The sequence below is a fragment of the Natator depressus genome, chromosome 20 (assembly GCF_965152275.1).
Source record: "Natator depressus isolate rNatDep1 chromosome 20, rNatDep2.hap1, whole genome shotgun sequence".
In the NCBI taxonomy this organism is placed as follows: Eukaryota; Metazoa; Chordata; order Testudines; family Cheloniidae; genus Natator; species Natator depressus.
In genome coordinates this window covers 26,233,982-26,252,046 of record NC_134253.1, presented here as the reverse complement: position 1 = coordinate 26,252,046, position 18,065 = coordinate 26,233,982, and the positions used below count along the sequence as shown (strand labels likewise).

Genomic DNA, 18,065 nt, shown 5'->3' with positions numbered 1-18,065 from the left:
TCGGTGCTCACGACAGCCGTTCTGGCCCCCAGAGGAGACCTACCAGCAGCTGGCCAAGGAGACCCTGGAGGAGCTGGACTGGTGCCTGGACCAGCTAGAGACGATCCAGACCTACCGCTCCGTCAGCGAGATGGCCTCCAACAAGGTAGGGCTGCCCCCCAGCGCCAGGCCGGGCGCCCCAGGGTGAGGGCGGGGGCTGGTCCCTGTGTCTGTCACTGTGTGTGTCCTGCCCCTGCCGTCCATCGTCCATCATCCCCACGCAAACCCGTCTGCCTGGCCGTCCATCCGTCCCCCACCCCCGTCTGCCTGTCTGTCCATCCGTCCCCCACCCCCGTCTGCCTGTCTGTCCATCCATCCACCACCCCGTCTGTCAGTCGATCCGTCCGTCCACCCCCCGTCTGCCTGTCCATCCTCCGTCATCCCTGTGCAAACCCATCTGCCTGTCCATCCCTCCATCCACCACCCCCGTCTGCCTGTCCGTCCATCCCTCCCTCCATCCACCACCCCCATCTGCCTGGCCGTCCATCCCTCCATCCATCCCTCCATCCATTCCCATGCAAACCCGTCTGCCTGTCCATCCATCCATCCACCACCCCTGTCCATCCATCCATCCACCCACCACCCCCATCTGCCTAGCCATCCATCCCTCCATCCATCCCCGTGCAAACCCGTCTGCTTAGCCATCCATCCCTCCATCCACCACCCCCGTCAGCCTGTCCATCATCCATCCATCCACCACCCCCATCAGCCTGTCTGTCCGTCCATCCACCACCTCCATCAGCCTGTCCGTCCATCCATCCACCACCTCCGTCAGCCTGTCCGTCCATCCATCCAACGCCCCTGTCTGCCTGTCCATCCCTCCATCCATTCCCCCCGTCTGCCTGTCCATCCGTCCAATCTCCTCCATCCCCACCCATCCAAGTCCTTCCCCATATGTATCCACCACCCCCCCGCCACGCCTGCCCATCCCCCGTTTCTAAGACGCCCCTCACCGTGTCTACCTGGTTAGGAACCGGCATCGGGTGTGTGGTGGTTTCTGGGTTGGCTCTGGGTTCCCACAAGGTCATATGCAAATGAGCAGGGATAGGCGGGACTCGTGCCTGGCAGGATCCCAGTGGGTGGGGTGGTCATCTTGGCACCAGCCCTGTTCTGGGGAGCAGTGGGACTCCCTGCTGCAGGACTGTGCCCAGTGGGTCGGGAGAGTTTGTGTGAGGTTGTGCGGTCACAGCGTTTGTGCTGGGGTCCAGAGGCCTGATCTCCTGTGTACAGCGTGGGCCAGGTGCCTTCTGGGTAGATTTTGCTTTGGCAGTGAGAGCTGGTGTGCAGGGTGGGATACCCGTCGAGACGCAGCAACAGATGGTGTGGCAAGGCGTGGGAGACTGCACCCAGCTCTGGGGGACCTGGGGGTGATGCCAGGGGCTGGGCGAGCTCTGGGCAGGGTGGGAGGGAGATGGGTGAGAGCCTGGAACGGAGATGGCATCTGGATGGGCGTGTGCCCTGCTTGTGCATCGCCACGTCCTGGTATGCAGAGGCACAAGTGTGCCTGCCTGCGTGTGTCCAGGCTTGAGTGTGAGTGGCTCCGTCTCTGGGCTGGTGCGTGTGGCGGGCCGTGGCCCCATGTCCAGGTGGATGCATGTGGGTTCAAGGCCCTGTCTCCCTGTGTCTGGGCGGGCGCGGGTAGGCGTGTGGCCCCGTGTCCGGGCGGGCGTGTGGCCCCTTGGGCAGGGGTGCGAGCCCGTTGCAATGACACACGTGTGGTGTCTCCGGCTCTAGCTGCTCCCCTCCAATCTCACCTCAGGGATCCTCCCGCTGTGCACCCCGGGAGTGGCGTTGGCATGGAAACGGGGACTCCCCTTCAGAGGAGGATCCAGGATGTGGAAGGGTCCATGTGGTAGTGGGGGGGCAGGGGGCTGGGCTGGCTCACGGGGTTGGGGAGCGCAGCTGCTTGTCCCACAAAGTTGGCTTGGTTCTGGGAGCTGCGATAAAGGAGGTTGGACCCAGCTGGGGGGCTGGGAGCCCAGGGGCGAGGAGGGGCTGGCAGAGGGAGGGGTAATGGGAAGGGGGAGGGGCTGCTTTACTTAGCAGCATTTCTGCCCATGTCTTCAGGACTCCTGGGTTCCATTCCCATCACGGGGCCCCAGGGCCCAGGCCTGTCCTCTAGCCACTAGACCCCACTTCCCCCCCCCCCCCAACTGGGAATAGGACCCAGGAGTCCTGGCTCTCAGCCCCCCCTGCTCTAACCCACTAGACCATCATCTTGGAAGGAGAGAAACATAGTCCAAAATCAGGACTCCTGGGTTCTGTTTTGGCTCTGGAAGAGGAGTCAGGTGCCAATGGTTAGAGCCGTGGGGCTGGGAGCTCTGGATTAGCCAGTTAACCTGCTCCCCCCATCTCCTGGGGCCCCTAGCTCCGAGCAGCAGGGTCCCTGCCCCGTCTCAGCCCCGCCCCGCCCCGTCTCAGCCCCGCCATGCGCTGCAGTGACAGCCGCGCGCCAGGCAGGGATGCGGCTGCGGGAGGAGGTGCCGTCGCCCCGGTGACCGCTGCCCCGGGAGACGGGAGGCGGGGGAGTGAAGTGCCCTGGTACCCAGGGATGGCCGGCGCGCTCGGGCCTGCTGCTGGCGGGAGACTCCGGCTCCTCCTCCTCCCCCAGTGAGCGGCGGCCGGCGTCCCCCCCCCCCCCAGCTGGCGGGGAGGGCACGGGGAGCCGGGCAGCGGTGCACTGTGGGTAGCTCCCTGCTCCTCTGCAGTACGGGCAGCGCCGGCTGGCAGTGCCTCGGCTCAGCCCTCGGCCTGCTCCTCGCCGGGCCCTCTGTGCCCCCCGTGCCCACCCCAGGCGGGGGGCCCGCGGCGATGTGAGGGGAAGCCCGGGGGCGCTCTCCCCCTCTCGCCATGCCAGGGGCAGAGAGGGCCCCGGGATATTAACCCCTTTGCCAGGGGAGGGGGCCCCGGTCGGCACCCCGTCTGCAGCAGAGACGGGCAGCGGGCGGACGGGCGCCCCTGAGCCGGGGAGCCGCCCGCGGCTGCCACCGGGCAGGCTGGAAGATGCCCTTAGTGGATTTTTTCTGTGAGACGTGCGCGAAGCCATGGCTGGTCGGCTGGTGGGACCAGGTAACGGGGACAGGGGCGGGAGTGGGGGCGCCCTGGCTCTGCCCTGGCCCACCGGGAGGCTGGGGGACAGGGCCCGCAGCTCCCCCTGGCCTGGCGTCAAGGGGGGTCCCAGTTCGGGGGAGCGGGCTGCAGGGGGCCTCTCCCGGGGCAGGAGATGTGCAGCTGCGGGGGCTGCATGGACCCGTCGGGGGCGTGGGGCATGGCCGCGGGGGGCCGGCTGGGCCTGCAGGGAGCCGGGGTACATGTGATGGGGGAGGGGAGGGGGTGATTTTGCCCTTCTGCCTTATCGACAATGTCACATTGGCGCGGCCGCTGCTCCGCGCACGAGTGCCCCACGGGCAGCGCCACTGTCTCCCGGCCCTGGTGCCCCTCGCACGTGTGAGAGAGAGAGAGAGACACCCCCCACCCCGTGTCCTGAACAACCCCCTGTGTGTGTGTGTGTCAGAGAGAGGGACACCCGCCTCTGTGTATCCTGAACACCCCAGTGTGTGAGAGAGAGAGAGAGAGAGAAAAACCCACCCCGGGTCCTGAACAACCCGTGTGTGTGTGTGTGTGTGAAAGAGAGAGAGACCCCCCCACCCCATGTCCTGAACACCTGGCGTGTGTGCATGAGAGAGAGAGAGACCCCCCCCGTGTGTCCTGAACACCCCTTCTCTGTGTGTGTGTGTGTGTGTGAAATCTCCATGTGTGTGTCCTGAATGCCCCCTCACGGGGTGTGTGGTTATGTCTGGGTGTTGGGGCAGGTGTTGTGAGCTGGGTTGTGGTGGTTGGGGGGTGTCGTGGAGCTGTGTGCCCCTTTAGCCTACCCCATCCCTCTCGTACTGAGACCACCCAGCCCCTTCAGGCACCAGCTGGGGGGGGTCAGTTCCTGTAGCGCCCTCCCCAGCCATCAGCACAAGGCTCAGACCCCTGCCCACAGCCCCTTCTCCCCTCGGGTGCCTGAGGCCGGTGCTGGAGCCGTGTTCGGGGCGGGGGGTTCTGCACACAGCTTGGAGTCTGGGGGTATCACCCTGCGCCCTGGGAGCCTGCAGATTTGGGGTGCCAGTCCCCCCACCCCCCAGCCACTAGGCTTGGTCCTTCCTGATTGCAGCTGCTGGGCACAGTGCCCCCCACAGGGCTGGGGAAGGGCTCACCTGCCCGAACTGGGCCCCACTGCGCGCCAGGGGCTGCAGGCCACCTGCCCTGCACCTCCACGGCTGCTCACCGTGCGTCCCCCACCTCAGCAGGCAGGGCCCTCCGGGCTGGGAACCAGGGCCGGCCCTGGAGCCCGCAGGCAGCCCCGGAGGCTCCAGGGAGGGGTCCAAGCCCCTGGGGCCTCCCAACACCCCCCACCCCCACTCAGCCTTTAAACCCAGCTCTGGTCACCCTCCCAGAGCTGGGGAGAGAACCCAGGAATCCTAGCTCCCAGCCCCCTGCTCTGACCCACTGGTTCCAGTGACTCCTGCCAGGCCAGGCCCCATGGGGAGAGGGGGACGGGGAATCGGGCCTTTAGTTTGGTTTTATATTTGGCCCTTAAAACTCCACCCCCATCCGCCAGGTTATCCAGCCCTGCTCCCCTCCCCCACCCTTCTCCCCCTGTTATCCAGCCCTGACCCCCACCCCCCCCAGGCCCTTCCTTCTGTGTCTCCCCCTTGCCCTGGGTCCCAGGTTCTTCCCCTGGGGGTTCTCCTCCCCGCTGTGGGGCTGGGGGGGCATTCCCATCTGAGCCCTCTCCGTCGTTCTCTCCCAGCTGTGGGGAAGCGGCCCATTCCCCAGCCACGTCCCCCCAAGGACAGCGACTGCTGCGTCTGTTGCTGCCCCCAGGCCATGGCCCCCCCCAGCTGTGCTCCTGTGCCCCTCTCCCCTGTGGGTCAGGAAGAGCGCTGCTTTTGGGTGTCAGTTTTGACCTAATTTGCTGCGTGCGGCTCGTGCCTGTAGGTTGAGGTTTCCATGCCTGCCCTGGCCGGGGAGCTGGGGGGCTAAAGCCAGGTCCTCTGCCCCGGCCACACACTCCAGGAGAGCAGTGGGGCCTGTTGGGAGGGGGAGGCCGGTGCGCTGAGATCCGACAAACTCGTCTCACGTGTGGGTTGCTAAACGGGGGGCGGGGATTGGAGCCAGTGTCCCCAGCTGCTTAACACCCCCCCTCATCCTGTCTCCCCCTGCACCCAATCACCTAGCACCCTTCGGGGGAGCCCAGGGCTGGGCTAGCAGGGGCTGCGGGTCGGGAGTGAGGGGCACCAGGACGGGGGCTGGGATGGAAGGGGTTAACACCCCCCCCCTTGGGAGACCCAGTGTCTGTGTCCAGGCTGGCGATGGGGCAGTTGCTAAGGAGACTCCTGTCGCTATGGAGACTGGGCTGCGGCGCCCTGATTGGCTGGGGGGGCTCGCACGTCCCACTGCCCCGCTTTTATTTCTGCCGTTTGTGGGTTTTTTCTGTGCGACGTGAAGGGGGGCAGGGGGAGGAGGCGATGGGGGAGGGGAGCTGGGTATGAACCGTGCCCTGGGCACGTGGCCTGAGCGGGGGGGCAGAGTTTGGGGGTGTCCCCAAGCTGGGGAGGGGCCTTTGGGACCCCACTTTGGGGAGACCCAGGTGAGGGAGACTCCCTGTGACCCCCAGACCCTGTGTCCTGGCCGGGGGCCTCCCCCAGGCAGGGGGTACCGAGCACACTGCCCCCAGCTCACCCTGTGGCCTGGGCTTAGTGCAGGGGGGCTGGGAGCCAGGACTCCTGGGTTCTCTCTGCGGCTCTGCCCCAGACTCCCTGTGTAACCTCAGGCAAGTCACTTCCCCACCCTGTGCCTCAGGAATGGGGACCCCCCCCCCGCCGCGCTGTGTGATGGGGCGTCCTGCCATTGCTGTCCTCTTTGTGTCTCCCCCCAGCTCCCCATGGGGCCTGCGGGTTCTGCACTGTGGGGAGCAGCGCAGTGACCCCTCCCCCTGCCTGGGGGAGCCCATAGGCAGTACTGCAGGGAGAGCTGCCCCCCCCCCACCGTTCCCACTGCGGCCTGGGGAGGGCCCTGCAGATCCCCCTCTCCCCCTGTCCAGGCCCTGCCCCAGCTGGGCCCCCTGCCCCCATTGCCTGGCCTGGGGGGCAGGCAGAGGTGGGCCAGGGGCAGGGAAAGCCGGGGAGACCCCCCCACCGCCCCCGCCCCCACAAGAAGAGGCCTCTGGCTGTGAGTGCAGCCGGCTCCGGGATGAGTCCCCAGCCGCTGGCCAGCTCCAGGCAGGAGCAGCTGCCCAGAGCCGCTGAAGGACAGAGAGGGCTTTAAAGTGGGGGCGGGCAACAAAGTGCAGAAGCAGCCCCCCAGCCCCCGACCCACCTGCTTGATTCTGAGCCTAACGCCAGCATCAGCCCCTCAGGACTCCTGGGTTCTGTCCACAGCTCTGGGAGGAGAGTGGGGTCTCGTGGTTAGAGCGGCCCAAGGCAGGGGCAGGGGGCCTGGCCAGGACTCCTGGGTTCTATCCCTGTCTCCTGTTGATCTCAGGGGAGCTCCCTGGAGGGAGGGATACATTGCTGGTTCCTAGTTGGCCGGTTCCAGCCGTGGGGCTCCTGTCCTGAGCCACAGCCTCTCCGGGGAGGGCTCTGTGCCAGGAGTGTGACCCACCCTCCCTTGGACTCACTCTGCCCGGAAACCCTGAGCCAGCGGCTGCTTCCCAGTGCCCCGAGCAGCTGGCTCGTGGCTGATGCCGGGCCAGGGCTGCCATCCCTGGCTGCTCTCCGCTTGGGTCGGGGTGTCCGGAGTGGCTAGGCTGGAGTCCCCAGCCCCCGGCAGCGTCCTGCGGGCTGGGGCATGGGGCTGGAGGAGGGAGCACCGGAGCTGGCCACCATGCCAGACCTTAAACACCTTCTGCCCGTCCAGGTAAGACCTGCCTCTCTAGAGGGGGTCTTGGCCCGGGAGGGGATCAGCAGGGGGGTGAATTAATACCTTGAGCAGAGTCTGGCTGGTCAGGGTTGAGGGACATCAGCAGGATTGGGGGAACTCCAGGGCTGGGGTAGCAGGGGGCTGCGGGTCAGGAGTGAGGGGCACTGGCGAAGCTGGGGGGGCAGGTCTGGGCTAGCAGGGGGCTGCGGGTCAGGAGTGAGGGGCACTGGCGGAGCTGGGCGGGCAAGTCTGGGCTAGCAGGGGGCTGCGGGTCGGGAGTGAGGGGCTCTGGTGGAGCTGGGGGGCAGGGCTGGGCTAGCAGGGGGCTGCGGGTCGGGAGTGAGGGGTACTGGCAGAGCTGGGCCCGGAAGTGCTGCCCTGTGCCGCAAATTCAAACCTAGATCAAAAAATCCCTTGAGTTTATTCAAACAATAACACTGTTCTCTGAGTGGGGGGCTAAGAGACGGGGGCAGGGCGGGCTCTGGCCTCTCCCCCATGCTGGGAAGTTGGGCAGTTGTCTGTGTAGAGTAGCCAGGAGTAAGGTGGGGCTGGGGCCTCAGGGCACCGATCGTGGGGGGCTCTGGGGACTGACCCTTGTGCCCCTTAGACCTGCAGTTCCACGCGGGTGTCTGCGCTGGTGGCTGGAGCTCACTGGCGAGGTCCTTGCGCAGCGCAGCCCATGTGCTCGCACAGCAGCGGCTCACGAGCATAGCGGGGCAGGTGTGCAAACGCCGGCACTGGGCTCCCACACGTGCAACAGGCCAGCGTACAGGAACAGCAAGGCATCCCTGTGGACACATGGACACAGTGAAGTTCACACTCGCTCCCGTGGGGAAGCGGGCACACCTGTGAGTCTCGCCCATGCAGCAAGGCGGGCCTGCCGGCTTGTACAGAAAGCGTGCGCGCTGGCTTGCCCCCTGGCTTGCATGGTGGAGCGTGCACACACACGCGTGCGAGGAAGTGTGCAGCTCAGCTTGCACAGTGACGTGCACACCCATGCACACTTGCTCCCAGGCAGCCCTACTGAGCCCCTTTCTCCTTCTCGTTGGCAGTTCAAGAGGATGCTGACCCGTGAGCTCACCCACCTGTCTGAGATGAGCCGCTCCGGAAACCAGGTCTCCGAGTACATTTCCAACACGTTCCTCGGTGAGCACCAAGCTGGGCAGGGGGTCCCTGCCGGGGCCTGACTCCAAGTCTTTGGGTCAGACCTGGAGAGTGGTGAGAGGTGCCCCAGGGATGGAGCTGCCTGCCCGTGTGTGCCACAGGGGGGTCCAATGGTTAGAGCAGGGGGGCTGGGAGCCAGGACTCCGGGGTTCTAGCCCAGCCCTGGGAGGGGAGTGGGGGCTAGTGGTTAGAGCAGGGGGGCTGGGAGCCAGAACTCCAGGGTTCTTTCCCTGCCCTGGGAGGGGAGTGGGGGCTAGTGGTTAGAGCAGGGGGGCTGGGAGCCAGGACTCCTGGCTTCTATCCCACCCCTGAGAGGGGAGTGGGGGCTAGTGGTTAGAGCAGGGGGGCTGGGAGCCAGGACTCCGGGGTTCTTTCCCTGTCCCAGCTCCCTGTGTGACTTTGGGTGAGTCACTTCCTGGGGTTGGAGATGCTGTGCAGACACTAGTGCCCACACCCAGCGTGTCGGTGCCACGCAGGCCCGTGCAGCCCCGCCCAGCCCTGCCTCACCAACACGCTCACACCCCTCTGCCCCCCCACACACGCCGCCACCCCGCGCCAGGAAGGCCATTCTCTGGCTGCGTCCGGAGCAGCTTCCCCTGGAGGAAGACGGGTCCCCGGAGCCCCATTGACGTCAAAGGACACAAACTTCCGGACTTAAGCAAATGTTGATGCAAAGGGCCCGTCAATGGGAGGTCTGTGCTGGCTCTGGCCAGGGCCAGGCCTCACCCCTGCTGCCCTGGGCACCGCTGCAGCCCTGGGCTATTAACCCTGCCCAGGCCAGGCCAGGGCCCACGGGCTCAGGGGGCAGTTCAGATCGGGGGAGCTCCTTTCCCCTCCAAGGGGACTCACGCCTGGGGGGTAGGGGCTGTTTAGGAATGGGGGGTGTCAGTGACACGGCTATGAGGGAGTTAAGTGAAGCAAGAAAGGAAAGCAGTTTGTGTTGTGTCCCAGTGCTGGGCGCAAGCACAGGGCTGGGATCCAGGACTCCTGGGTTCTCTCCTGGCTCTGGGAAGGGGAGGAGAGGGTGGTCTAGTGGTTAGAACAGGGGGCTGGGATCCTGGACTCCTGGGTTCTGTCCCCAGCTCTGGGAGGGCAGGGGAGTCTAGTGGTTAGAGCAGTGGGGGGTGTTGGGGAGCCAGGACTCCTGGGTTCCCTCCCTGGCTCTGGGAGGGGAGCAGGGCCCAGTGATGAGCGCAGGGGGGCTGGGAGCCAGGACTCCTGGGTTCTCTCCCTGGCTCTGGGATGGAAGCTGGGTCTAGTGGTGAGAGCCGCTCTGGGTCACTGTTGCCACATGCATCATGTGGAGTCCTCTGCGTACGGATTGGCTGGGTGCCCTGTGATGTCACAATGCTGCCCTCTCCCTCGGCCCCCCCCCATTGCCTGAGTCCCCTCCAGGAGCCCATGTCTTGGGGGGCCCCCCCACCTCTACGCTGCCATGATGCCTCGTTCCGCCCTCTTCTCTGCAGGTGCTGGGGGGGCGGGTTACACCCTGGTCCCCGCAGCCCCCCGTTTCCTGCTCTCCGGGCCATCCCCAAGGAAGGAGTGAGCTCCCCCCGCCCCCCGCGCACTGCACTGCCACCACTGAGGGGGGGCGCCTGTCTCCGGGACCCGGGTCTCCTCTGCTCCCATTCCGCCCCCCCGGGGGGGAGGACCTGGCGCAAGAGGCTCCCTCCTGATGCCAGCAGCGTGGGCACCAGGCCTCCCTGGGACAGCACTGTGGGGAGGGGACACGCCCCTGAGGGCGGCTGGGGGAGGGGTGGTTTGCACGCGTACCCCCGCACGCACATTGGCCCCGTCTCTTGCATACGCACAGTCACACTCAGAGCCGTGCGCTCACACTGACTGCTGCACGCTCACTCTTGCTCGTGCAGCCTCTTGCACGCCCACGTCACGGTCTCTCCCCCCCTCGGTGCCCCAGTGGGACAGCCCCTCCCCCTGTGACCGACCGCTTTCCCCCCACCCCCCAGACAAGCAGAACGAGGTGGAGATCCCGTCCCCCACGCAGAAGGAGCGGGAGAAGAAGAAGAAGCAGCAGCCCATGTGCCAGATCAGCGGGGTGAAGAAACTCATGCCTACCTCCAGCCTGACCAACTCCAGCATCCCCCGCTTCGGGGTCAAAACCGACCAGGAGGAGCTGCTGAGCAAGGTGGGTGGGCAGGGCTGGGCTGGGCTAGCAGGGGGCTGGTGTCGGGAGTGAGGGGCACCAGCAGGGCTACGTGGGGCCGTGGGACCAGCTGGGCACCGCCCCCTCTGGACTCCTGCAGACGTGCTCTACCAGGCCTCTCCGCGGGGGCCCTGTCCTCCCCCCACCCCCTTCTCACCACCCCCTGTTCTGCCTTCCAGGAGCTGGAGAATCTCAACAAGTGGGGCCTGAACATTTTCCACGTCTCCGAATATTCCAACAGCTGCTCGCTCAGCTGCATCATGTACACGATATTCCAGGTAGGGCCCCGTGCCTGGCGCGGTGGGTGGGGTCTGCTCATGGGGGCCGCCGGCGCCCGCCCCTCTGTGCAGCACACGGAATCCCTCACGCCCACCTGACCAGGGATCCTCAGCGCTGGCCGGGGAGCCAGGACTCCTGGGTTCTGTTCCTGGCTCTGGGAGGGGAGTGGGGTCTAGTGGTTAGAACGGGGGGGGGGGGGCTGGGTACCAGGAGTCCCTTCCCAGCTCTGTGGGATGGGGGCGATTCCCCCGGGGGCTTTTGCCAAGGGCTTTGGCAGCCCTCAGCAGGGGCTGGAACTGGGGGGGTGCGCTCAGCCCACAGGAGTGCCTGGCGCTGGCCCCTCTGGTGTGACTCTGCCTGGCCACCAACGCCCCCCTCGCCCCCTGCAGGAGAGAGAGCTGCTGAAAACCTTCAAGATCCCGGGGGAGACGCTGCTGACGTACGTGCTGACCCTGGAGGAGCACTACCACGCTGACGTGGCCTATCACAACAGCCTGCATGCGGCCGACGTGGTGCAGTCCACGCACGTCCTGCTGGCCACGCCCGCCCTGGACGTGAGTGGGGGGCTGAGCGCGCCCGGGACAGAGCCACCGCGGGGGGCTCTCTCAGCCAGCTGGGCCTGGTGCCCGGGCGGCAGAGGGTGGTGCCCCGGGGCCAGCTCTCGACCCCCTATAACGGCAGGCGGGTAACGCAAGGCGTCCAGGACACGACCCAGTCTGGCCGGCTGTCAGGGGGGGCGGCCAGAATAGGGACAGAAACGGGACTGAAATGCATTTGGGTGGGCTGGGGGGGCTGGAAAGCTGTCTGTCCGTCCACCCCCAGCCGTCTGTCTGTCTGCCCGCCCTGGGCCCATCTCTGCCATCGCTGCCTCCTGTGGGGTTCACAGCCTCCTTGGCAGCAGCTGGCATCGGGCCCACTCTGAGGCAGGATACCAGGGTGATGGGTCCTCGGTCTAAGCCCCCCTTGGCAATTCCCAGCACAGTCTCTGCAGCTTCCCCTAAGAGCCAGGCCAGAGCGACTCCTGGCTGTGCCGACGGCATGGCTGGGCACGGGCCTGAGGGACTGGTCCCAGGGGGGCAGCCAGGACTCCTGGGTCCCTCGCACTGTGACGTGCCTACCTGTGAGGCAGGGCCCCGTCTGTCACGCCGGGACAGTCCCAGTCCCTGCCCTCGTTTGCTAACCAGTCAGGCCCGGCCTCAGCCCCCTGCATGTGCCCTTGGCAGGCTGTCTTCACCGACCTGGAGATCCTGGCCGCCCTGTTTGCAGCCGCCATCCATGACGTGGATCACCCGGGCGTCTCCAACCAGTTCCTGATCAACACCAGTGAGTGCCCCACGATCCCGCACCCGGGGGCGAGATCCTGGGGGTCCCAGCGAGCTTCCCAGAGACCCGCAGCAGCCTTGGGGGGGCATACGTGTGTGTTTCCTAATCTCTCCAGTTCCGGCACACACGCCCTGCACCGGGACACACACGCCAGCCCTCCTGCACACACGCCCTGCACCGGGACATGGACACGCACCTCAACGCACACACCAGCCCTCCTGCACACACGCCCTGCACCGGGACACACACACCAGCCCTCCTGTGCGCACAGCTGTGCACTGGGATACATGCACACCTCTGTGCATTCCGACACGTGTTCACAAACCCCGTGCCCTGCCGAGAGCGCCTTTGCTGTCAGAGCTGCTCTGTCCCCCCCATGCAGCTGGCTGGGTCCTTGATGGGCCTGGCCTGTGCACGCAGCTCCCTGCCATGCACCGACCCCACTCCCGGGAGCACGCGCCACGGAGCAAGGGAGGCAGGAGCCGGCGCCCCCTAACCCACCTCGCCCCGCAGACTCGGAGCTGGCCCTGATGTACAACGACGAGTCGGTCCTGGAGAACCACCACCTGGCCGTGGGCTTCAAGTTGCTGCAGGAGGAGAACTGCGACATCTTCCAGAGCCTCGGCAAGCGCCAGCGCCAGACGCTGCGCAAGATGGTCATCGACATGGTGAGCCGGGGCTGCGGCGCAGCCCCTGCCGCCCCCTCCCTGCGCAAGCTCCGGCAGCGTCCCTGGCCAGCCCCCCAGGGGGCCAATCCCCACACCTGGTGGCGGGAGCAGAGCGGGGGGCGGGGGTGTCCTGTGCCCTTTTCCCAGCCCTGCCAGCGGGCAGGAGGGAGGAAGGAGGGTCGTGCCGGGGCAGGGTCTGGGCTGTCGCAGACTCCGGGAGGGACCTGGCAATCAGGACTCCTGGACTGCTGGCCAGGCCGAGGGGGCTGGAGCAAGGGGCGCTGCGTTAGGACTCCTGGGTTCTGGGTGGGCCGAGTGGGGGAGGGGGCTGGAGCAAGGGGCGCTGCGTTAGGACTCCTGGGTTCTGGGCAGCTCCTCCCCTCCCTCCCGTGACAGTCTCCCCCCCCCCCCGGCCTCCCCAGGTCCTGGCCACCGACATGTCCAAGCACATGACCCTCTTGGCCGACCTCAAGACCATGGTGGAGACCAAGAAGGTGACGAGCTCCGGGGTGCTGCTGCTCGACAACTACACGGACCGGATGCAGGTGGGTGGGGGGTGGGGAGGGCCCCCAGCCCATGGGACACTGGGTTCAGGGGAGGGAGATGGAGGCCCCCCAGATCAGCCAGGCGAACGAGCCATCTATCCTGACCCGGGTTAGCTGGGGGCTGTCCGGGCTCGTTGCACCAGGGGCGAGGGTTCCCCTGGGGGGGGGCAGGGCACGGGGGGCTGGCTGGGCTCGCTGCATTAGGGGCGGGGTGTGCCCAGAGCATGGGGGGCAGGGCATGGGGGGCTGGCCCAGTCCCCACGGTGTTCGTTCTCCCCACCCCAGGTCCTGCGTAACATGGTTCACTGCGCCGACCTCAGCAACCCCACCAAGCCGCTGGAGCTGTACCGCCAGTGGACCGACCGCATCATGGAGGAGTTCTTCCGGCAGGGCGACAAGGAGCGGGAGCGGGGCATGGAGATCAGCCCCATGTGCGACAAGCACACGGCCTCCGTGGAGAAATCCCAGGTGCCGGGAGAGCTGAGTGCGGGGCAAGGGGCATGGGGCCTGCTCCACGTGGGGGCCCTGGGGCTGTCGGGAGGGGCCCGCGGGCCCGTCTAGCTGCCAGTGCCGGGGCAGGGCTCTGCAATGGCGCAGCATGCCGGGGGTCCCAGCGCCCAGCCCCTGAATGCACCTGCCCAGACCCCACCTGAGATCAGGGCCCCGTCGAGCCGGGCGCCGCCCAGACCCCAGCCAAGATCAGGGCCCCGTCGGGCCAGGTGCTGCCCAGACCCCCCCCGAGACCAGGGCCCCGTCGCGCCGGGCGCTGCCCAGACCCTAGCCAAGATCAGGGCCCCGTCAGGCCAGGTGCTGCCCAGACCCCGACCGAGACCAGGGCCCCGTCGCGCCGGGCGCCGCCCAGACCCCAGCCAAGATCAGGGCCCTGTCAGGCCAGGTGGTGCCCAGACCCCCCCCAAGACCAGGGCCCCGTCGCGCCGGGCGCTGCCCAGACCCTAGCCAAGATCAGGGCCCCGTCGGGTCAGGTGCTGCCCAGACCTCAGCTGCTCTGATTCTCACCTCCCTGGGTCTGACATTCAGGTGGGCTTCATCGACTACATCGTTCACCCACTGTGGGAGACGTGGGCGGACCTGGTGCACCCCGACGCCCAGGAAATCCTCGACACCCTGGAGGACAACCGGGACTGGTACCACAGCATGATCCCGCAGAGCCCCTCCCCGCCCCCAGACGACCAGGACAAGGACGAGGAGGCCTGCCTGGAGAAATTCCAGTTCGAACTGACGCTGGAGGAGGAGGGCGAGGAGTCGGATCAGTCGGACCCGGACCGGAGCAGCCCGGACCACGAGGACAACAGCTTCTCCACTGCGGAGGAGGAGCCCCCCTGCCTGTCCCTGGAGGAGGGGGGCGGGCAGAACGGACTGGCACACAACACAGCCCCGGGGGCACCGTGACTCTGGGCTTCGGCTCAGCCGCCCGGCGGAAAACGAAACTAAAGCCACACACCTGCACTCCCCGCCATGGACTCTTTTTGGGGGGGTGGGGGGGAACCAACAAAAAAACTCCATTTAATTTAATTTTGGTTTTAGTTGGGAGGATTTTTATTGTATTTTTTACAACAACAAAAAAAAGAAAAAGGAAAAAAAAAGAAAAACTTCTAAAAAACCAAACCACAAAAAAAGGGAACACACACAGCTACTGTAGAGGTGGGTCGGCCCCCGGGCACGGCCCCACCACAGCGGAGCTCCAAGCCCTCTGGACTCTTCCATTTCTCGTCTTCGGGGTTTGCTGGTTTTTTTACGGATTCGTTCGGATGATTTTTGATTTGGAGCAGCCGGGGGGGCCGGGGCAGCGGGTGCTTTTCGCTTTCCATTCGGGTCCCCCTCACCCCGCGGCCTTCAGAGATATATTTTTTTAAACAATCAGGAATGAACACAGAGCAGAATCGGCGCGCAGGGGGGCAGCTGACTCTGCGGCCCCCCCCAGCCCTGCACACTGTCCTAGCTGTGACCCCTCAGCCAGGCTAGTTCTGGCCGGGGTCTTTGTGCCAACACTGCCGGCTGCTCCGGGCCGCACAAGGGTGGCTATTATTATTTTAATTTATTACTACGGTGGGAGGGGATGGTTGTGGGATCTGGGTTATTTTTAACGCACCTGGTAATTTATTGTAAATTAATTATTATTTTTGGAAAGTTGGGGAGGGGAGGGGAGAGAAGTTGTTTTATTTTTCTGTAATCAGATTTTTTTCTCCCATTGCTTGGGGGTTCATTTCGTCCCCCTCTTTCCCCTCCCCCACTGAGGCCATAGCCCTCCCTTTCCCGGGAGGATGAGAGGGGGGTTAACTTTTGAAAAGGGTCAACTAAACGGCGAAGCTCCAACCCCCGCCCTCGAAGCTCTCGAGCGACCAGCCAGCCAAGTCTTCCTCTCTTCATCCGTTTGCACAAATACGGCGCTCTGGCCGCATGGACTGAATGTATCAGCCACCTGCTCCCCTGCCCCCCCACCCCCTGAGCAGCTGGGAACCAGCTTCGCTTCCCTTTGAGTTGACTTGCCAACCCCCCCAACCCCCCAGCTGGCAGCTGACGGGCTACGGGCACCACCACTGCAGGGAGGCGCCCAGGGGATAGTCGAAGGTGCCAAAGCCGGATTCAGTGGGTGCTGGGCTCCGGACTGTCCTTTGGGGCTCCTGCTTGGTGCCCTCTGCAGCGTTAGGCACCTGACCCCTGGGCACCCTCGGGACTCTGGCCCTGCGAGAGGATCCGGGGCCAGCAGGAAGCCAGAGCGCCCGGCTCCGGAGTGCTTTAACTGACCCCCTCGGGCTCAGAAGCCCCCGGACCTCTCCCTGCGCTGGTGGGAACGGGGCAGACGGTGTGGGGGGAGAGCGGAACAAGCGCCCCCCTCTGGCCATGGCCTCGCAGACCCTGGCGGGCAGCGCTGCAGCCTGGCTCTCTGGGGCTCTGCACCAACCAGGCCACAGCAGGAGCCAACTGGGCTAGTGCAGACGCAGGACACCACCCCTGGCAAATGGGAACTGGGCCCCCTGGCTTCTGCCTTCCCTGGCTCAGTCCTCCTCCCCCTCCCTGAATGTCCAGCATCTGGTGGGGGCAGGTGGAGCTGGGGCTTTAGAACCATTTCCTCAGGGTGTCCCTGTGCTAAATGGGGGGGGGAGCAGCTCCCCCCCTTGGTCCCACTAGCCGCGTCTGCACCTGCCCGGTTCTGTCTGCAAGACACGCGGGGCTCGCTCTGCGGGACTGATCTCTGGGGTTACGTCAGGGGGATCCGCCCCGCCCCGCAGGAAATCAGAGTTTCTCTCCATTGAGTTGGGAGGGGGCAGTCGTATGGCAAATGTCCTCCGGGGGCGGGGGGGCGAGAGGGCAGGGGAATGGGAGCAGGCTGGGGCTGGTGCCCCTACCATGAGCTTTTGAACAAAAGCCCTTGGGTGCAGCGTCTCCTGGGGCTCGTCCCCTGGAGCCAGCACCTCGGGGTCCTGGGGCCGGAGGCTGCCCCGTGGGGGTGCCTGGGACAAGAGTGGGGCTGAGGGGATGAGGAACAGGGGCAGGGCCCACCCAAGCGGTGTGCCACTGGGTGTGGGCCCGGGGCAGGCGCAAGCCATGCGGGCGGCCCCAGCTAGCGCCTGGGTGGGGCCCGTGGCCGACTGGGGGGAGCGGTGCCATGTATGAACACTGTACTGTAGCGATGGATTTCGATTTTCCGCCAGCCGGGGTGTGGCCGGAGCGGGGGTCGGGTGGCGCCCGCCCCGTAGAGCCTTTATTTTTGTACGCGGTTCGGTTCGGTGCGTCGGTCGGGTCGGTTTTGTTTTGTACATACTGTGAATAGCAGCTGTAAATGACCCCCCACTCAAACAAGACAGCCTGTCCCCCAGCGTGGGCCGGGGGGGGCTGAGCCCCCTCCCCAGGATCTGAGCTCCCTCTCCCCCCGCGTCTGTATCTGGTGTAACAGCTCCTCCTTCGCCATCTCCTTGCGGTCTCTCTCTGGGAGCTGCGGAGCTCACAATAAAACCAGGAGGAAGGGACCCTGCCTCTGGCCTCTGGCTTCCCCACGGGGGTTGGGGTGTCTGGGCACGTCTGGGGGTGGGGTACCGCTGGGCATCTGCCTGAGGGGGAGGTGGCTGGGGTAGGGTGTGCACCTGGGTATGTGAAGGGGGGGGTGCGCCATGGGCAGCTCAGGGGGGTTGGTCTCCAGCCCAGCCTGTGCATCCATGGGGGGGCGGGGTCAGCTTCTTTACAAAGTCCCCAACCCCGCACCCCCCCCCAGGTTCTGTGCAGCACCCACCATGCGACACAAACCTGGCAGGGGCTGGGGAGTTACAAAGCCGGCGGCTTGGCTGGCTGCTGGCGGCCCCATTCCCAGCCCTGGGGGCTGTGGGCTCCCGGCTCAGGCCTGGGGTAGGTGTGTGGGCAGTTCTGTGGGAGGGGGGGCCTGCAGACCCTTCCCCCCCAGGTCTGCCTTGCAGTATTGCCAACCCCAACTGTTCAAAACTCCTGCGTCAGGCTCACCAAACGCGAGAGACTGAACCGGGAGCTTCTCTAAAATGGCCGGGGGGGGGCTTCTTATCAGCCGCCGGCTTTTGGAGCCTTTCTGGCGCCCTGGGGCCAGAGCCGGACACTTCTCAGCCCCGAGGCCCACGCCGGCCTTGTTCCTGGACGCCCCAAACCCGCCCGGGCCCGCGGGGCAGCCGGAGCCGGGATTTCAGGGACAGGAGCCGCGAGAGCCTCGACAGAACCCGGCGCGTCGCCAACGGGGCCGCGCCCAAGATCCCCGTGACCAGCCCGGCTGTGCCCCCCCGGGCCCGGCCGCACGAGCCGCCAGGCCACAGCCAGGGGGACGCGGGGGCAGCTCCGGGACGGGGAGGTTGGGGGGCAGCTGTCGCCGGTGCCCACACGGGCTGCTGGGGGGCCACGTCCCTTCGAGGGTCCCCAGAACTCTGCCCCCCAGGGGCCAAGGCCCAGGCTGGGGGGGGGGTTACAGCTCTCACTGGGCCTCACACCAGCCCTTGG

The 18,065-nt window shown here is 66.2% G+C and overlaps 1 protein-coding gene across 5 annotated transcripts in view; it reads left to right on the top strand.

Annotated features, from left to right (window-relative positions):
- The window catches only part of PDE4A (phosphodiesterase 4A), a 133,844-nt gene extending 118,717 nt beyond the window's left edge, over positions 1-15,127 (top strand). For 3 of the 5 annotated variants that reach the window (XM_074935515.1, XM_074935514.1, XM_074935516.1), the window contains 10 exons: positions 33-145; positions 8,001-8,094; positions 10,080-10,258; positions 10,456-10,554; positions 10,945-11,109; positions 11,779-11,878; positions 12,392-12,546; positions 12,969-13,091; positions 13,377-13,559; positions 14,130-15,127. In XM_074935515.1, coding sequence (XP_074791616.1) covers positions 33-145; positions 8,001-8,094; positions 10,080-10,258; positions 10,456-10,554; positions 10,945-11,109; positions 11,779-11,878; positions 12,392-12,546; positions 12,969-13,091; positions 13,377-13,559; positions 14,130-14,501 — 1,583 coding nt within the window. In that variant the 3' untranslated portion in view covers positions 14,502-15,127. Of the gene's footprint in view, positions 1-32; positions 146-2,713; positions 3,109-8,000; positions 8,095-10,079; positions 10,259-10,455; positions 10,555-10,944; positions 11,110-11,778; positions 11,879-12,391; positions 12,547-12,968; positions 13,092-13,376; positions 13,560-14,129 lie in introns of those variants that run through there. The other 2 variants (XM_074935517.1, XM_074935519.1) reach the window with 2 other exon arrangements.
- Positions 15,128-18,065: the final 2,938 nt, after the last annotated feature.